The sequence below is a fragment of the Patiria miniata genome, unplaced genomic scaffold (assembly GCF_015706575.1).
Source record: "Patiria miniata isolate m_02_andy unplaced genomic scaffold, ASM1570657v1 HiC_scaffold_13, whole genome shotgun sequence".
Lineage (NCBI taxonomy): Eukaryota > Metazoa > Echinodermata > Asteroidea > Valvatida > Asterinidae > Patiria > Patiria miniata.
Genome location: NW_024037051.1, coordinates 12,085,034 through 12,099,860, shown reverse-complemented (window position 1 = coordinate 12,099,860; position 14,827 = coordinate 12,085,034). Strand labels below are relative to the sequence as shown.

The 14,827-nt window shown below is 42.5% G+C and overlaps 1 protein-coding gene across 3 annotated transcripts; it reads left to right on the top strand.

Moving 5' to 3' along the window:
* Positions 1-39: 39 nt before the first annotated feature.
* Positions 40-14,420, top strand: LOC119721299 (palmitoyltransferase ZDHHC4-like). Of its 3 annotated transcripts, none has more exons than XM_038191307.1 (6): positions 40-186; positions 4,812-4,985; positions 6,981-7,066; positions 7,747-8,051; positions 9,726-9,970; positions 13,973-14,419. In XM_038191307.1, the coding sequence occupies exons 2-6, from the start codon at positions 4,854-4,856 to the stop codon at positions 14,267-14,269; spliced, it is 1,065 nt and encodes a 354-aa protein (XP_038047235.1). In that variant the 5' UTR covers positions 40-186; positions 4,812-4,853; the 3' UTR covers positions 14,270-14,419. The 3 variants fall into 3 exon arrangements, with proteins under 3 accessions (XP_038047235.1, XP_038047236.1, XP_038047237.1); XM_038191308.1 differs by having other exon boundaries at positions 72-142; positions 13,973-14,420; XM_038191309.1 differs by lacking the exon at positions 40-186 and adding an exon at positions 403-485 and having other exon boundaries at positions 13,973-14,420.
* The last annotated feature ends 407 nt before the right edge of the window (positions 14,421-14,827 follow it).

The window sequence follows — 14,827 nt, the reverse complement described above, 5'->3', positions numbered from 1 at the left end:
CAGTCGAAAGAGGGCGCACATACATACTTTCTGACGCGCAATTTTCGTGCGTCGTGCGCGCCATTTTCATTTTTCATCCATGGGTGTGCTGGGATCTGCACGTGATTCAGAAGCACAGCGTGCGTGGCGTTAAACCTGCTCAATAAGGAAACGTGCATTTCATTATTATGTGACTACATTTTTTTGGTGGGTGCCATTTGAAATTGAGAATATTATTTTTTGAAATGGGCCTAATGAGTAATGTCATGAAAGCTTTGCAAATTTATGAAATTGTGGTGTAGCCCTGCTCCCGGCCCGGGCGGGAGGCTATAGGCCTGCCGCTCCGTGCGCCAGCAAACTAAAGAGGGCGCGCGTTTTACCTCTTTTGAGAGCTCCGTGGAGCTGAGGCCGGGGACACACAGCGTGCGCGCATATACTGGTTTGCGTGTGAAGTACTACGCACGACTTCCTGAATGTGCAAAAGTTATAAGCCACCGCATTTTCACGTGAGCGTCAGGCGTCATCGGCGCGCGAATACATTCATTGGGGCCGGGTTAGTCTCGGAGATGCATCGGAAGTTTGATTTGAAATTCAAATCAAACTTCCGATGCATCTCCGAGACTAACCCGCCCCCCCCCCATAACTTTGAATACATTCGAAATACGCAGTGGATGGATCAGAAACCAGTCTTGGTCAGCCCCAACCCTCCTTAATTTCTGGCCGTTGATGGGTTACTTGTGCACGAACCAAACCCCAGCTGCATGCTGATGACATCACTTTACAGTTATTTACATGGAATTGCTGATGAACATGCATGCCGTCAGCTGGAATTACTCAAGCTACACTGGTGGTACATGTACATGGACGCAATTTATCACATGACCAAAAATAGCAGGAACGATCCCTTCCTTGGCATCACCTAGCCGAGGTGGACTATTCACAGTCGTATAATACAATGAAGGTCGTCCATCAACCTGATGGGCTATTTGGGAAATCCTAGCCATGACTGACCATGCAGTCACTGTCACTGTGGATGGACTTAACTCTGTACCTTGGCCATGGAATAGACCTTTGCGCAGCAAAGTCACAATTTTTAAAGTCGACTCCAATCATGGTTGGTGTACTGTGCCGGGTGTCGAAAACCAATTAGCAGAGCCCCGGCCTGTCAGATTCATGCCAAACCCAAGCATGGCCGAAACTGCATCTAGAGTTAGCATGCCATGTAGGAAAATGACAATCGTCTGACGACGTGATCTCAACTTTGACCAGGCAGTGATCAACACGTCAAGCAAGTGCAGAGAATTTCATCCATAATGACAGTACTGACAGTTGGCTGTTATTGACACCGACAGATGTGCAAATTGAGCTAGCCAGACAGTTTTAGCAGAGGTGAACATCATGATGAAGTCAACACAAAGGCACTGCAGCACAGATCGAACAATATCCCAAAACACTGCAGTCCAGCCGCATATACACACCTTGTAGAGTGACCTATAGATTTACCCATAAAAGGGGAGTTCCAGAAACAACAAGTTTGGAACAGTGAGAAAAATTTGTTAACAAAGGCATAATCAACTCGCCTCAACTTATCAGCAGTTAGAACACCCTCATCGAGCTGGGGATGATGCGATTCATCCAGATGGCTTCCTTGCAGAACGAAACCACCTTTGAATTCCAGAAAATGCCTACAATGTCACGACAGTCTGCAGTCCAGCAAGCAGATACAGAAAATTAAGGTCTTCGAGGGCATTGATCACCATTCAGCCTGATTCGAGATGTCAAGATCTTTGCCAATTAACTTTTGCATGAAGCCACAAGCAGCACCTGTAGCCCAAAGCCGAGACCAGCAGCAAACTACCCCAGAAACCATTAAGAGAATGGTTAGACAAACCATCTTCAAGCAAGTATCTTGAGGCAATTAGCCAGTGACATGGTGCTCTCCAGTCATTGTGCAGAAATGAGCCAAAACCACCCATGATATTTTGGGCCAATGTCAATCTGCGAGTTCCAAGTAAATTCATGGAGACGAATAGGGTCATTCAATGGCTGGTGGTTGAAGATTTCAAGTACAAGTTCAACTCTGCAAAAGTCTCTACAATCTTTTCTAAGCTTGACATGAAAGAGGGCGATCACCAGCTCCTAAATTGACCCAGAATCAAGAGCAGTAGCAATTAACCTTAGCACACCACGTGGCAACCTGTATTCAAGAAGATTAATCTTCGGTGCAAAGTCATCCCAAAGATCTTTATGATGGGGCAATCTGCAAACTCTTTGGGGACATCCCAAAGTGCCTCAACAAGCGAACGACGTACACGACAAGCTGTCTTGCAGAGAGCGGCTGCAAGACAGCTACATGTACCAGACCCGCTAGCAGACCTCCAAGACTTCCGGTCCAGACACCCCCCTGCCAGCCGGAGATTGGAACAGATAGCACAGAGTAGATGATCAAGAAAGTCCTAGAAGCAGACCAGGTGTCATCAACCATATCAAAGAGGCAACTCAACACAAACACAGCTCCAGAAACTACACCAGAGAATCTGTGAAGACGGGCAAAACCACAGAAGGACCCAGACATCACACCCTTCTACAGCGTACATGTACATGAGCTGTACGAAGCAGAAGACCTGATATTCCAACTTGGGCACACCGGCACACCCAACTACCTGCATTGCAGAGTCATCATCAAGGCAGTACATAACTCCTCAGGATGATGAAGACCAAGTTGATGCTTCGGGAGAAATACTACATGTGTATAGTTCCTGATGATGAATAGTATGATGGAGCAGATCATATAGGGCAGTGTTACGAATGCCGGGTTACTGCAAAAGAGCACAAGCAACAGCCAATCAAAAAATTACACCCATACCATGGGATGTACTTCAGAGGACGGTATCCAGAACAATCTAGTGGCTGTAGACAAATGCATGAGATACCCAGAAGTTTAGCCTACCCATTGGATGGCATCAAACCAACAATAGAGAAACTGAAGGAGATCTTCACCACACATGGGACCCGCAAGACGAGTCCACCATACCATACCATGCCAGGAGAACAGAAACATCATCATCCAGCAGATGATCACTGGATACCCTTCAATGCCACATCCAGCTAATGATATCACACTGTATGAATTGACTGGTAAGAACGAAACTTAACCACCAACCTGGAAAACACACCCAAAACATCAAGGACACCAACATCGATGAAAGATCGAGACAAACAGTACAGGCAGAGGCTGAAACGAAATCTTGAGAACAGGAGCACGAAATGGCATATCTTCTTAGTACAATTAGAAGCACCACCTGCACATTCATATTATTTGTTGATTTCCAACATGGCATGCATGAGAAAAGCTTCCATGTTTATTCTGCCAAAAATCCAAGTTATTGCTGAGCATGGGAACACAGTAGGTATGGCGAAGACCCAGTTTAGTCCAGCGATTAGCCATAGACTGAGGCTTGGAAACACTAACATGGGAAACTGAAACCCAAGCTCTATTGATGCTTCTTAAACTAGACTTGCCAATTCGAGTAGCATTAGGGTTTTGGGTTTCCCAAGCTAGTTGACACCTGACCTAAACAACGGCAGCTCAAGATTGAGAAACCCTAACGTTGGCTCCAGCCTTTTGGGCTTTATACATGCAGTCCAAAGTCCATACAGTAGACTGGCTGAGTCTTGATCTAGAGGCTTGGGATCAACCCCAACTGTAATACTTTGGAAGTTCAACCAGGCCTATAATGAACATTAGAGCTGGTGTCAATGTTTGCATCAAGAACATCAAATCTCAAATGAGATCTTTTCTTCAACGTGTACATGTACATAAAGGATTCGTCAGTCTAGACTAAGTGTTTCATAAATCTTAATTCTGATTGTGTACACCAACTGAAATCCCATAGTGACCATGGATCGTTTCATACATGTAGATACTGCTCATCTTTGGTATCACTTGGCAATTCTCGGGGCAATTATTTTTGAAATACATGTATGTCCCATATCATGCCATATTGTATCCTGAGCATGATGGGATGTATTTTTAATGAAATGCCCCCTGAGATTACCATTCTGTGCCCCAACTATGGTCTTCCCAACTGTAGTTTGGAGGAAACCAGCTAAAGGGTTGTCCCAACTATAGTTAGGAATTCCCCAACCAATTGTTGGGACTGTCCCAACTAGGCTATATGGGCTCTGTGCGCCAACAAAAGAGGTCACATTTTTACCACTTTTGAGAGCCTCTTGGACGGGACACCGTGTGTGCGTACTGTACTAATCCGTGCAACCTATTTATCCAGAATGTGCACAAAGCTAGGGGAGCCATATAGTCTTCGCGCGTGAGCGTCAGGATCCATCGGCGCACGAATACGTTCAATTTAACTTGCGATGGTCTCCCAGACTAATCCCAGCCCCCAATATAATTGGATCATTTGAAATACGCAGTGGATGCTGGACCTGGAACCAGGATAGGTCTCCCCCAACTCAGTTGGGACCATATTGCATAGTTGTGGCGTATGATGACCAAAGATGGTGGTTTCTGTGAAACAGCCTACTGATCATTGAGAGCAGCTCTGGTAGTACAACATTCCTGAGTGAAATCAACACCATGCAGAGTCCTGAAAATGGGGTCTACCTGATGTTCCCCAATTCTTATGTGCCCCAATACTGATGTTCCCAGAAATCCTTAGGGTTAGGGTTAAGGTAAGGATTTCGGGGAACATCGGTATTGGGGAACATAGGTATATGTATGCACCCCCTGAATATTTGTCCATGCATCTAAATCAGTTTCCCCTCTCCTTGTTATAATTTGACAATTTTTGTTGATCTAAATGCTTATACAGATAATGGAGTATCATTGACGGTTATCGGGCGTTTTGGACCAAATGGCAGATTTCCTGACATTGGTAGCTGCGTACATGGTGTTCTTCTTGTTGGCAAGCTACATCATTCTGTGTGGGGACAGTGAATTTCACCGTCATGGTATTGTCGGGAAGATACGCAGTGGAGTTGTACAGGTAAATCTATTGTGGTGCAGGTAATATTTTTAAGAATGACATGAGGACCGATGAACTTACTCCTATTAGCCTAATTGCCACAATTAATATTATACAAATATTGAATGTTTGTGTGTGCAATGTTTAAACTTCATGAGATTACAGTAGTCCGAAAATTTGGGACTCTCGATCAATACTGTGTATGAGAGTCCCGAAACTTAAGGTATTAGACTGGCACATGAAACAACCATGTCAAACAACTCTTTAGTACTGCATCTATCAACTGTCAGCTGACTGTGCCAAAAGAAATATCTTGGATGAAGGGTACTAGGTTATTATTTCTACACATTACTCCTTGGTCAGGCACCAGGCTAATGACAATGAATGAAGAAGTCAGTCTTGTCAAACAGTTGGACCATGGATGGACATGTAGAAGTCTAGTCTAGTCTAGCCTCATTTTGAAATAATTTGACTTCCCTCTCATGTGCAAGCCACTGCCAAATATTGAAGAAAGGTCTCCTTAAAAAATTGAATTGAGTCTTCAACCTTGGTTAGTGAAATACTGAGGAACTTTTCTCTTACCCAGTAGCAGTTTGGAAGAAATTTGCTGGCTGAAGAGTGAGTAAAGTTGGCCTGATCTTCTTTTGCATCATTTTGAGCACTCCAGGTCCTAGTCTGGAGATTACAGATGCAATGTTCCATATATTCCATGAGGCGAATCCAAGTGGAATGGAACATTCAATTTTTCAGCCCATGAAATTATTCTTTCCACAGCTCGAATGTTGTTTTATACAACACCCGAATAAATCCTTGTCATCTGATTGGTCGGAGCCACCAAAAAGTATGACCGTGCAATGGAACTTCTATTTGACCTTGGAGCCGTGCATTGGGACCGATAATTCAATGACATATGATTATAACGACCCACCAATTAGATGATGGAGATTAATTCAGGCGTTGTGTAAAACTGTTCTTTTTGCTGAGTTGCGCAACAAATAATAATTATAACAGATAGACTAATATTTATTTGTTTAAAATTTATTTTGCTGACCTTTCTGGACATAGTGTGCTATACACCTACAACAAGTAGGCCCAATCTAACAAAGACTTTCACTTGTAAAACTTGCAGAAGTTTTTCAAGATGCAGTGTTGGTCTTTTTTGCCTTCAAGCTGAGGGTATCTAGTTTTCCCTCTTGACATTGTTGGATATAGTCTTGGGTCCAAGACCTTCCTGTTGTTTATTCCTCGAGCACATCACTCTCACAAACGATCGCTGATAGAGGGCGCTTTCTCGAGACGAACCGAAACGATCGCTGATAGAGGGCGCTATCTCGAGACGAACCGCTATCATCCACGAACCGCTATCACAGGATAGCGGTTCGTCTCGAGATGGCGCCCTCTATCAGCGATCGTCTGTGAGAGTGATGTGCTCGAGGAATAAACAACAGGAAGGTCTTGGACCCAAGACTATGTTGGATCATGTTCCAGGGTGCAATTTACTGGGATGGGGGGAAGGGAAGGACGCTGGGCAATTCTCCGAAGAAGTGGGTGGCCGTCGATTGATTAAGAGTGCAAATTTTAATGAAAAATACAACTTGACATTTTTCTCTCCATTTGTTATTTTTATTATTATATTTCTGGTAATGAAACCAAGGAATCCTCAATCCTCAAGAGTGTCCTAGGCACTGTAAGCTCGCAAGCCTGAAGAAACCTTGTAGAGAAAAAACAATGAGAAGAAATTACATTTTTAGAGGTGGGAGGAAAACCCCAGAAGAGTATTCTGGGGAAAACCCATGGAATCAGGTAGGGACTGAAAACCCAATCCACATATTGGCCCAGGCGGGATTTGAACCCGGGTCACAGTGGTGGAAGGCGAGGAAAGTACCGCAACGCCAACCTGACTCCTGAACATTGGTCTCATTTGAAAAGTTGAAGTGGAAATATTGCATTTGACAAACTGTTTTATATCATACCGGTACTGTACAATACTTTTTACTTTTGTGTCTTTTTTTACAGATCATAGCATTCCTATTTTATGTCTGCTTCCCAGAGCGTTTGCAGAATTTTGCCAGTGAGATCATCACATATCTCTTTTACAAAAGGTAAAACTTCAAAAACAATCACTAAATCAACCTTTGCAGAAATTGTTAGTGCAGCTTGAAATATGCATTATTAGTTATCCAGCGAACACGGAATATAGTGCGTCTGTGTCCCACATGCCTCGAGGCCAAAGGCCGAGTGGTGTGTGGAACGCAGATCGCACTACATCTTCTGTGTTCAACGAGCGTGAGTGGGATAATAACTTTATTATACATTGTATCATTAAATTTAATTGACGCACTAAGAATTTGAACATTGCACACAGTACACAAACTTTTTGTTGGTTATCCTGTTACATGTGCGTGTTACACGTGCGTGTTGTACGGAATGGCAAGCGCAAATAATGGCGCGATACGCGGAGTGCGGTATGGACTGTGGCCGTGCTACATGGTTATATGTAGCACGGCTTGTTGCCATGGATCAACCAATCAGGATTGAGGATTCAAGTTTACTTGAAGATAAATTATGTTCTCAAATTCAACTGTAAATTTGGCCTAAAACTTTGTGAATATTTCAGATAAATCTTTTGTCATTTTTTTCGTGGTTGAGGGTTGCTAGGGTAGGGATTATGTTAAAATAGACCCAAATTGAACTATGGGCCAGTCGCAAAGTATTTATCACAAAGTATTATGTTAATAGTGAAGATAATTTCTTTCATCTTTATATTTTCCTCTCTCAATAGAAACCACTACATCCAGGCTTTGTACATAGCTATATTCTCGGGGGTCCTGTGGGTATTTGCCACCCAAGTCCACCCCAGTGCCCAGGCACTTGATCTCCCCTCAATCTACATCATCGCTCCGTACGTCAGCATGGCAGTCAACCTGGCCATCTTTGTCACCTGCTGTCGGAGCGACCCGGGGGTTATAACGAAGAAGAACCACACTAAGTATGCCAGCGTGTTTAAGTATGACGGTGTGCTCTACCAGGAGGGAACGCTTTGCCAGACTTGCAGGTTCGTCAAACCCGCACGATCAAAGCACTGTGGTAAGATTCAGGTTCTAAAGTATACTCGGTATTTGGCTGTGAGCATGAACAGTATACAGTGGAACGTCGCTATACCGAGCACGCTATACCGAGTCTTTGGCTATACGAAACATCGTGCTCCCCCGATTTTTGTGTACAAAGTGTACCGCACGTCGTTGTAGAAAAATGTCAGCAGAAGAGTGTCAAGTGGCTATTATTTTCCCAAGGAATTGATGGAGAAAGCCACCCATTCTTGTCGGTAGTAAGCTCAAAAACTGTGTAATTACATAATTCAATAGTCGGCACATGTTAACAGGGCATGCATGGTGAAGTTCTGAAGGGCTCTATTCATTGAAAAGTGAGTACCGGAGCACCGGCAGCTTAAAATCGCTATACCAAATGATCGCTATTACGAACAATTTCCATGGATCCCGCGATGTTTGTTATAGCGGCGTTTCACTGTATGGTTGTTCGTCACCAATCACAAGAGAGAGGTACACAGTGTAATGTGTTTGTTTATATTGTAAATCGAGGACACACATGTGAAACATCATTGTGTGTTTGAGGACGGGAGTCAAATCAAGGACGTCCTCGATTAGAAAGGGTGTACAAAACCAGTTGGTCAGCTTGTGCAAAAAAAGTATGAACAAAAGATTGATTAAGAGGAACAATAGAAAATCCTTGATTTACAGCACAAACAAAAGTGGGTGGCTTAAAATTATGTGTGTTGGTGCAGACTGTCTGTGCAGAAAGGTAGCCAGGAGTTTTTCCCTGGTCAGTTGGCAGTTGTGAAATCAAATTGGGCGGGGCAGGGGGGGGGGATTGACACCATCTGACTTTTGGAGGTGATGTTGTACTATACAGTGGAACGCCGCTATAACGAACATCGTGGGATCCACAGAAAGTGTTCGTAATAACGATCGTTCGGTATAGCGATTTTGAATCGCCGGTACGCTCTTTTGACCAATAGTGAACTGGCATTTCTCACATCCCGCGGCTACACGAGGATTTGTCACGAAACTTTAGCAACGGGTGGTTTTTCCTTTTATTCCTTGGGGAAATAATATCCATCTATCGCTCTTCAACATTCAAACATGATGTAACCAAGGGTAGTTTGAATTAAAAGTGACCCAAATAGCATTTAATACATCCTGTAGATTTTTTTGTTAATCGGTTGAACCATGTTCGGTACCTTTTGTACATTAAAACCGGAAGCCACGGATGATGTTCGGTATAGCCAAATGTTCGGTATAGCGGTGTTCCACTGTATTAGACACCATCGGACACCATGGTCGAATTCTTCGTTATTGTAAGCTGTGAAACACCATTTGCTCACATGTAACTCTTCCAAGGGGGTGCTCCCTAAATATGCCACTACATGATGATGTTCTCTTGTACTTCATAAGTCAAAAATTCTAATCCAGGTTTGCGATGAAGTCAACCCCAAGACAATCACAAGTCAATTCCAAGTCAGATCACAAGTAACGGGGGTAAAGGAAATGCTTCTCACAGTTCACTTGAATAGTTTATGACCTCTTCTTAACACTGGATCATACTCCACACCAAAGTAAAAGTTTCATTGTGGCATTCACTATTGCCCTTAGAATTCGCTTTGCACTGATGTTTGCATTGAATACGAATCAGGCTTTTAACAACACCATTTCTACATCTTTTTCCTCCCTGGCTTCCCACCAGCTTATTGTAACCACTGCGTCCACCGCTTTGACCACCACTGCTCCTGGGTCAACAACTGCATCGGTGGACGCAACGTCCGTTATTTCCTTCTCCTCCTTGCCAGCATCGCGTTTGTGACGCTCTACGTGTCCTACGTCACCGGCCGTGTCTTGCAAGGAATTGCAGCCACGTCGGGTGTCTGGCAGGCAGGCTACATGGGGAAGGATGGACAATTTCATCAGGTCGACTCGCGCATAGTTTTCCAGGTGAGTCAACTTCATTAATTAGGAGATAACAAAATCCTGGCTCTGTCTTCAAATTCATCTTCATGCTCCTCCAGCCCAATATTTGTAAGAATCCTATATTTCAAAACCCAATGAACATACACCATTGAGAAGTTTGTGTCCCTGTAATGGAAGATGGACATAATACTAAAAGTGTCTCAATGTTCATGGCATTTAATCTTGAAGATGAAGACGGAGACGAAGCCAAGAATTCATAAACCTCCATTACTTACTCGATCAGGGCCCTATTCATGGCACTGTTTATAACAGTCAGCAGAAAAATGCCCTTACTTTAAGCCAAATTTCATGGCACGGATGTGCTGTGGGGTGCGCGTGCATGGAGCTTAAATTTCTTTGTGACGCCACTGGTTAAGCAAATTTATTCCTCTGTGGTAAGCGTGCCTTTTGCAGTGCTTATTTAATTACCGTCTCTGTAAAATTGACAGAGGCTCTGTCAGCAGAAAATCGTGTGCTTAGCAGCGCCATGAAATTGGGTCCCGATGGTTTTTCCTGTAGCATCTTCTGATGAGATTGAGAAGAATTCATTGGGTGCATTTGAGCGTGTTACTCTTGCTACTCCCGAGTGCAAGGAAATGTTGCTAGCGCATTTACTCTCTGTGCAAGAGTATACTCCAGGCCTAAGCGGGAGTACGCTCTCGCTTACGCTGAAGTCATACTCCTGCCGTTCATGTGCTCAAGAGTATACTCGTGTTAGCACAAATACCACGCTCGAACGCACCCATAGTTTCTCTGCATGAGTGCACACAGGACTAACACTATAGTCTCCACTTCTTAGTAACAGTACTGCTTTGTCTAACACTTAAGTGTCCATCACTAACTGTACATTTCTTTTGCATATATCACTGACCTTTGAATTTAACTGGTCAAGACAATGAAGTCCCGACCAAGTAGTGAATTTTACAACTTGAGTTCTGGAGAGAAAACTCCTCCCGAGTAATTTAAAAGTTGCGATACTCGCCCCGCAATTGTGTTCATGCCATACAAGTGTTGACGAAGTATGAATGAATAGTTTATGAATAGTTTCATTGCGGTACCCACTGCTACATCAAATTCGAACCAGCAAACCGATTCCCGTTAGCTCGGTGGTCGAGTGGTAAGATGCTGCACTAAAAAGCAGGAGGTCGTGGGTTCAAGTCCAACCCGAGTGATTTTTTTCTAACTTTCCCTCGGGAGGTAACACACTGAGTATACAGTGCTTAAACGTTGGAGGAGAGCAAAACCTAATATTGATGTACATGCACATCACCCTGACCCAAATTCCATCTTATGAATAGTGTTCAATTCACGTTGAACCATTCATGACATCACAAGTTGGTGAAAGTTTGAGGGTGATACAAATTTGTTGCTACAAATTAAACGCATTTCACACGCACACACAATTTGATAATGTGTCGGCACTTTCAACGTTACAAAATTTGTTGGCATTGCTGTAAGAGCAGTTTAATAAACTTTTGTTTCAAAAAGGAAGTCTATTTTTGTAAATACAGAGATGGTTAGATTTAGAAAGCCATGTTCAGGGGTGTAAAATCTCAGCTTTTTAGCCGATTTCAGTTTTGGTTTTTTTAGGTTCAGCCTTTTGCCTTCACTTGCTGTTTACAAAAGAATATAGGAGATTTCCAAAATTCAGCTTTTTCACATTTTTTCCCAGCTGTTTTCAGCAATTTTTATCAGTGGCCACTCACGCCCCTGCATGTTTTCATAGTGTCTGGGGCTAATCACTGGTTGTAGCTTTGCAATGTGCTGTAATTAAACATACATGTATAGCCAGCTTCCTTTTTAGGTTGACATTGAGCCTGCAGATCCTTATTGGCACTGCGGTGTTCGCATTTCATTTTCTTCCTTCCTGACCTACATGTATCTGAGTGCGATGCAGTTACATTGTTCATTGTTCAGCTGCTAGTACCCTCGTAGGCCTTGGGCAGATACTCTGTAGCTCCTTGTACTTCTTCCTTCCTATTTCTTTTTCTTTTACATTTGCGAGGTGACCCTTTCACTTTTAGCTGCTGTCTATTTTCTATAGAATGCTTGTGCCACTGTTTGCTCTATGACCTTCGTCATTTTTTTGTTACCCATTTCCTTCTCAGCACATAATCTGATCATTTCAGTGCTCTCTGCTTTGTATATTTGATATCTAACTTGGCAAGCTATGACCCCTCCAGTTCATTAATTTAAGGATGTCATTGGTTAAAGTGCCACCTGATATGAGGTTTCAGATGTGCTTTTAGAAAGAGTAGAACATGTTCTTATTACCCCCCCCCCCCCCCCCCCCGCTACCTATACAGTCACAGACAGTAAAAATCACTTCCACTTCCCCTGCCATACTTTTAACAGAGGCTAGTCGCCAGCAGTCAGATATGCCAAGCAAGCACTGTGACTAGTCCAACCGGGTCAAAAGCCAAAGCAGGCAAGTTGCGATCACAGCTGTTTATCACTCACCCGGAGTCAAAGCCTAGCTGTATCAAGTTACTTAAACGGTCCCAGCCAGTCAATCCTGCTTTATGTAGGCCGGGAATTCTGTTGAAAACAGTCACTGGTTTGATTTTGATTGAAAGGACTACTTGGCACAGAATGTATGTTTGCATAGGAGGTTTAATGAATGTCGTCATAAAGAGAAAACTTTCAGTGAAATTGATTTGACTCCACATTGATCGTACCACTTGACGCTTCATCAAGCACTGTGGTAATATGTCACCATTCGTTTGCAGTAGCTCATCATAGACAATTTTTTTTCACTAACTTTATACTGAAACTGATAGGACTCGCATTTTGTGTTGGAGCCACTTGTTTAGGTCGTTGGTGTCAGAATTCAGCTGAGATGTCTTTTTTTTTCTATAACTTGTTTTCTATGACCACTGCACAATTGAAATACAAAAACAAATTTACTTCTTTGAAAGTGTTGATGAAGAATTCTCAGTTACTGCTCTTAGTTTCCATTCAGCTCTGTGTAATTCAAACCCTTGGATATGAAAAAATAGCTACCTGTATGAAACGATTTTCTTTCACACCATGAGGCAAGAAAATAGCCTTAATTGTGACAATCTACTTGTAATCAAAATATCATCTCCACACATTTTTTAATATAATTATTATTAAAAATTTCTGACAATGTAAGGGGTCGTGGAGAAGACTGTACCGTCCATCTTGAACCACTTCCCGGATCAAAAGATAAAAGCTTAAAATAACTATATTAAACTGTAAATGAGAAACAAAAAATGTTTGAAATTTAAAACTTAAAAGAGAAATTAATTAAAAAAAAAAAAAAGGGAGAAATTTAAAAACAAATTGAAGAAGGAATAAAATAAGGAATTGAAAAGCGTAATATACACATGTATGAGTGTAACAAAAAGTTCATTAACCCTAACTGCCCAGCCTAATTTACTAGGAACCATACCCATTCTGGCAAATTCCAACACCCACATGGGAAATTGTACACGCACACTGTTGGACTTTGTTTCTGGAGGTATGCCAACCCCAGTGTAACAGACCATCAGTTAAGGGGTACTGTACAAAAATGTACCTATATCCCAACAGATTTAAACAAAACCTATTTGGTTAGGGGATGCGATTTTGTCGGACTTATGAGGCGTCGGACTTATGAGCGGACCCCCGTCTTTCCAGTGCTGCTGCTTTCAGTTCGGTGGCAATTATAGCTATCATTTGTTTTCCCATTAATTTCTTCCATGTTTTGCATTCTTTTTGTGTTTATTTCCTCTTGATTTACTGTCTTTCCATCATTCATTCGACTTTTCATGTCATACATCATTTTGACTTAATCAAATTTTATTTTACTCAATTTTGTTTGTTTGTTTCTGTTTTGTATGTGTGTGTATGTGTCTTTCCATTCTTCATCCGAATATTCATGTCATATAATTTTTGTCTCAATTAAATTTTATTTTACTCAATTTTTTGTTTGTTTCTGTTTTGTTTCTTTTGTTTCTGTTTTTGACCATGCCGACTTCCCAGCATCTGTTTATTCAACTACCAGGGCCGGTTTTCCTGCTGACTTCCCTCCTCCTTCTGGGCATCCTCATTACCGTCTTCCTCTCTTACCACCTCTTCCTCCTCGCTTCCAACCAAACCACCAATGAGAGGTACAAAAGGTCTCGGGTCACGGTCGAGGTCACCGGCTCAGGAGGAAGTGGTAAAAAGAGAGAGCAATCGTTGCGCCAAAGTCGCAAACAGTACTGTCCCCGTGCTGGGCGGACTTACGATAGGGGATTTGTGGCAAATATATTGGAGATCATTTTCCCTCCTTTGTGACACTGTGTTTTAGTTTCGCTTTTAAACCCATTATCTCATACCATCTGTTTTCAATTTTGATTGGAGTTTTACTTCCGTTGTACATTTTCAATGACCATGGGCGTCGCCAGGATTTTTTCTAGAGGGGGCTAAACATATTTTCCCCAAAAAAATCCTGTATTTCTCAACATATTCTCAATTTATCAGTTTTAGAGGGGGGCAGGGACATTTTGCTCCCCCCTCCCACCCCATTAAATTTACACCAATATGACTCGCGCCTCTTTTTCTTTTTTTCTTTTTTTCCCCTTTTTTTTTTGGGGGGGGGGGTGCTTTTCCAGGCCAGGAGGGGGCAAGCACCCCCCTTCCCCCCCTCGCCACGCCCATGTCAATGACCTGTTCCTTTTGTAAGTTGAGTTGAGTTAGTGCAGCCATCAAGTGGGACGTATGGCTGCACAAAATTAATATTTCCCATACTAAGAAATGTTTACTTAAATTTGTATTTTCATTTTTTTTACGAGTGCATTGCATCCCGAGAATTATAGATTCTTTTTCTAAGAAGGACCAAAACTAGCAAATCAA

Excerpts from the sequence above, each read along its gene's own strand:
- LOC119721299 (XM_038191308.1), top strand. The coding sequence starts at position 4,854 with ATGGCAGATTTCCTGACATTGGTAGCTGCGTACATGGTGTTCTTCTTG. Across the intron at positions 4,986-6,980 it reads TACGCAGTGGAGTTGTACAG|ATCATAGCATTCCTATTTTA; the intron begins GTAAATCTATTG and ends CTTTTTTTACAG. Across the intron at positions 9,971-13,972 it reads ACTCGCGCATAGTTTTCCAG|CATCTGTTTATTCAACTACC; the intron begins GTGAGTCAACTT and ends CCGACTTCCCAG.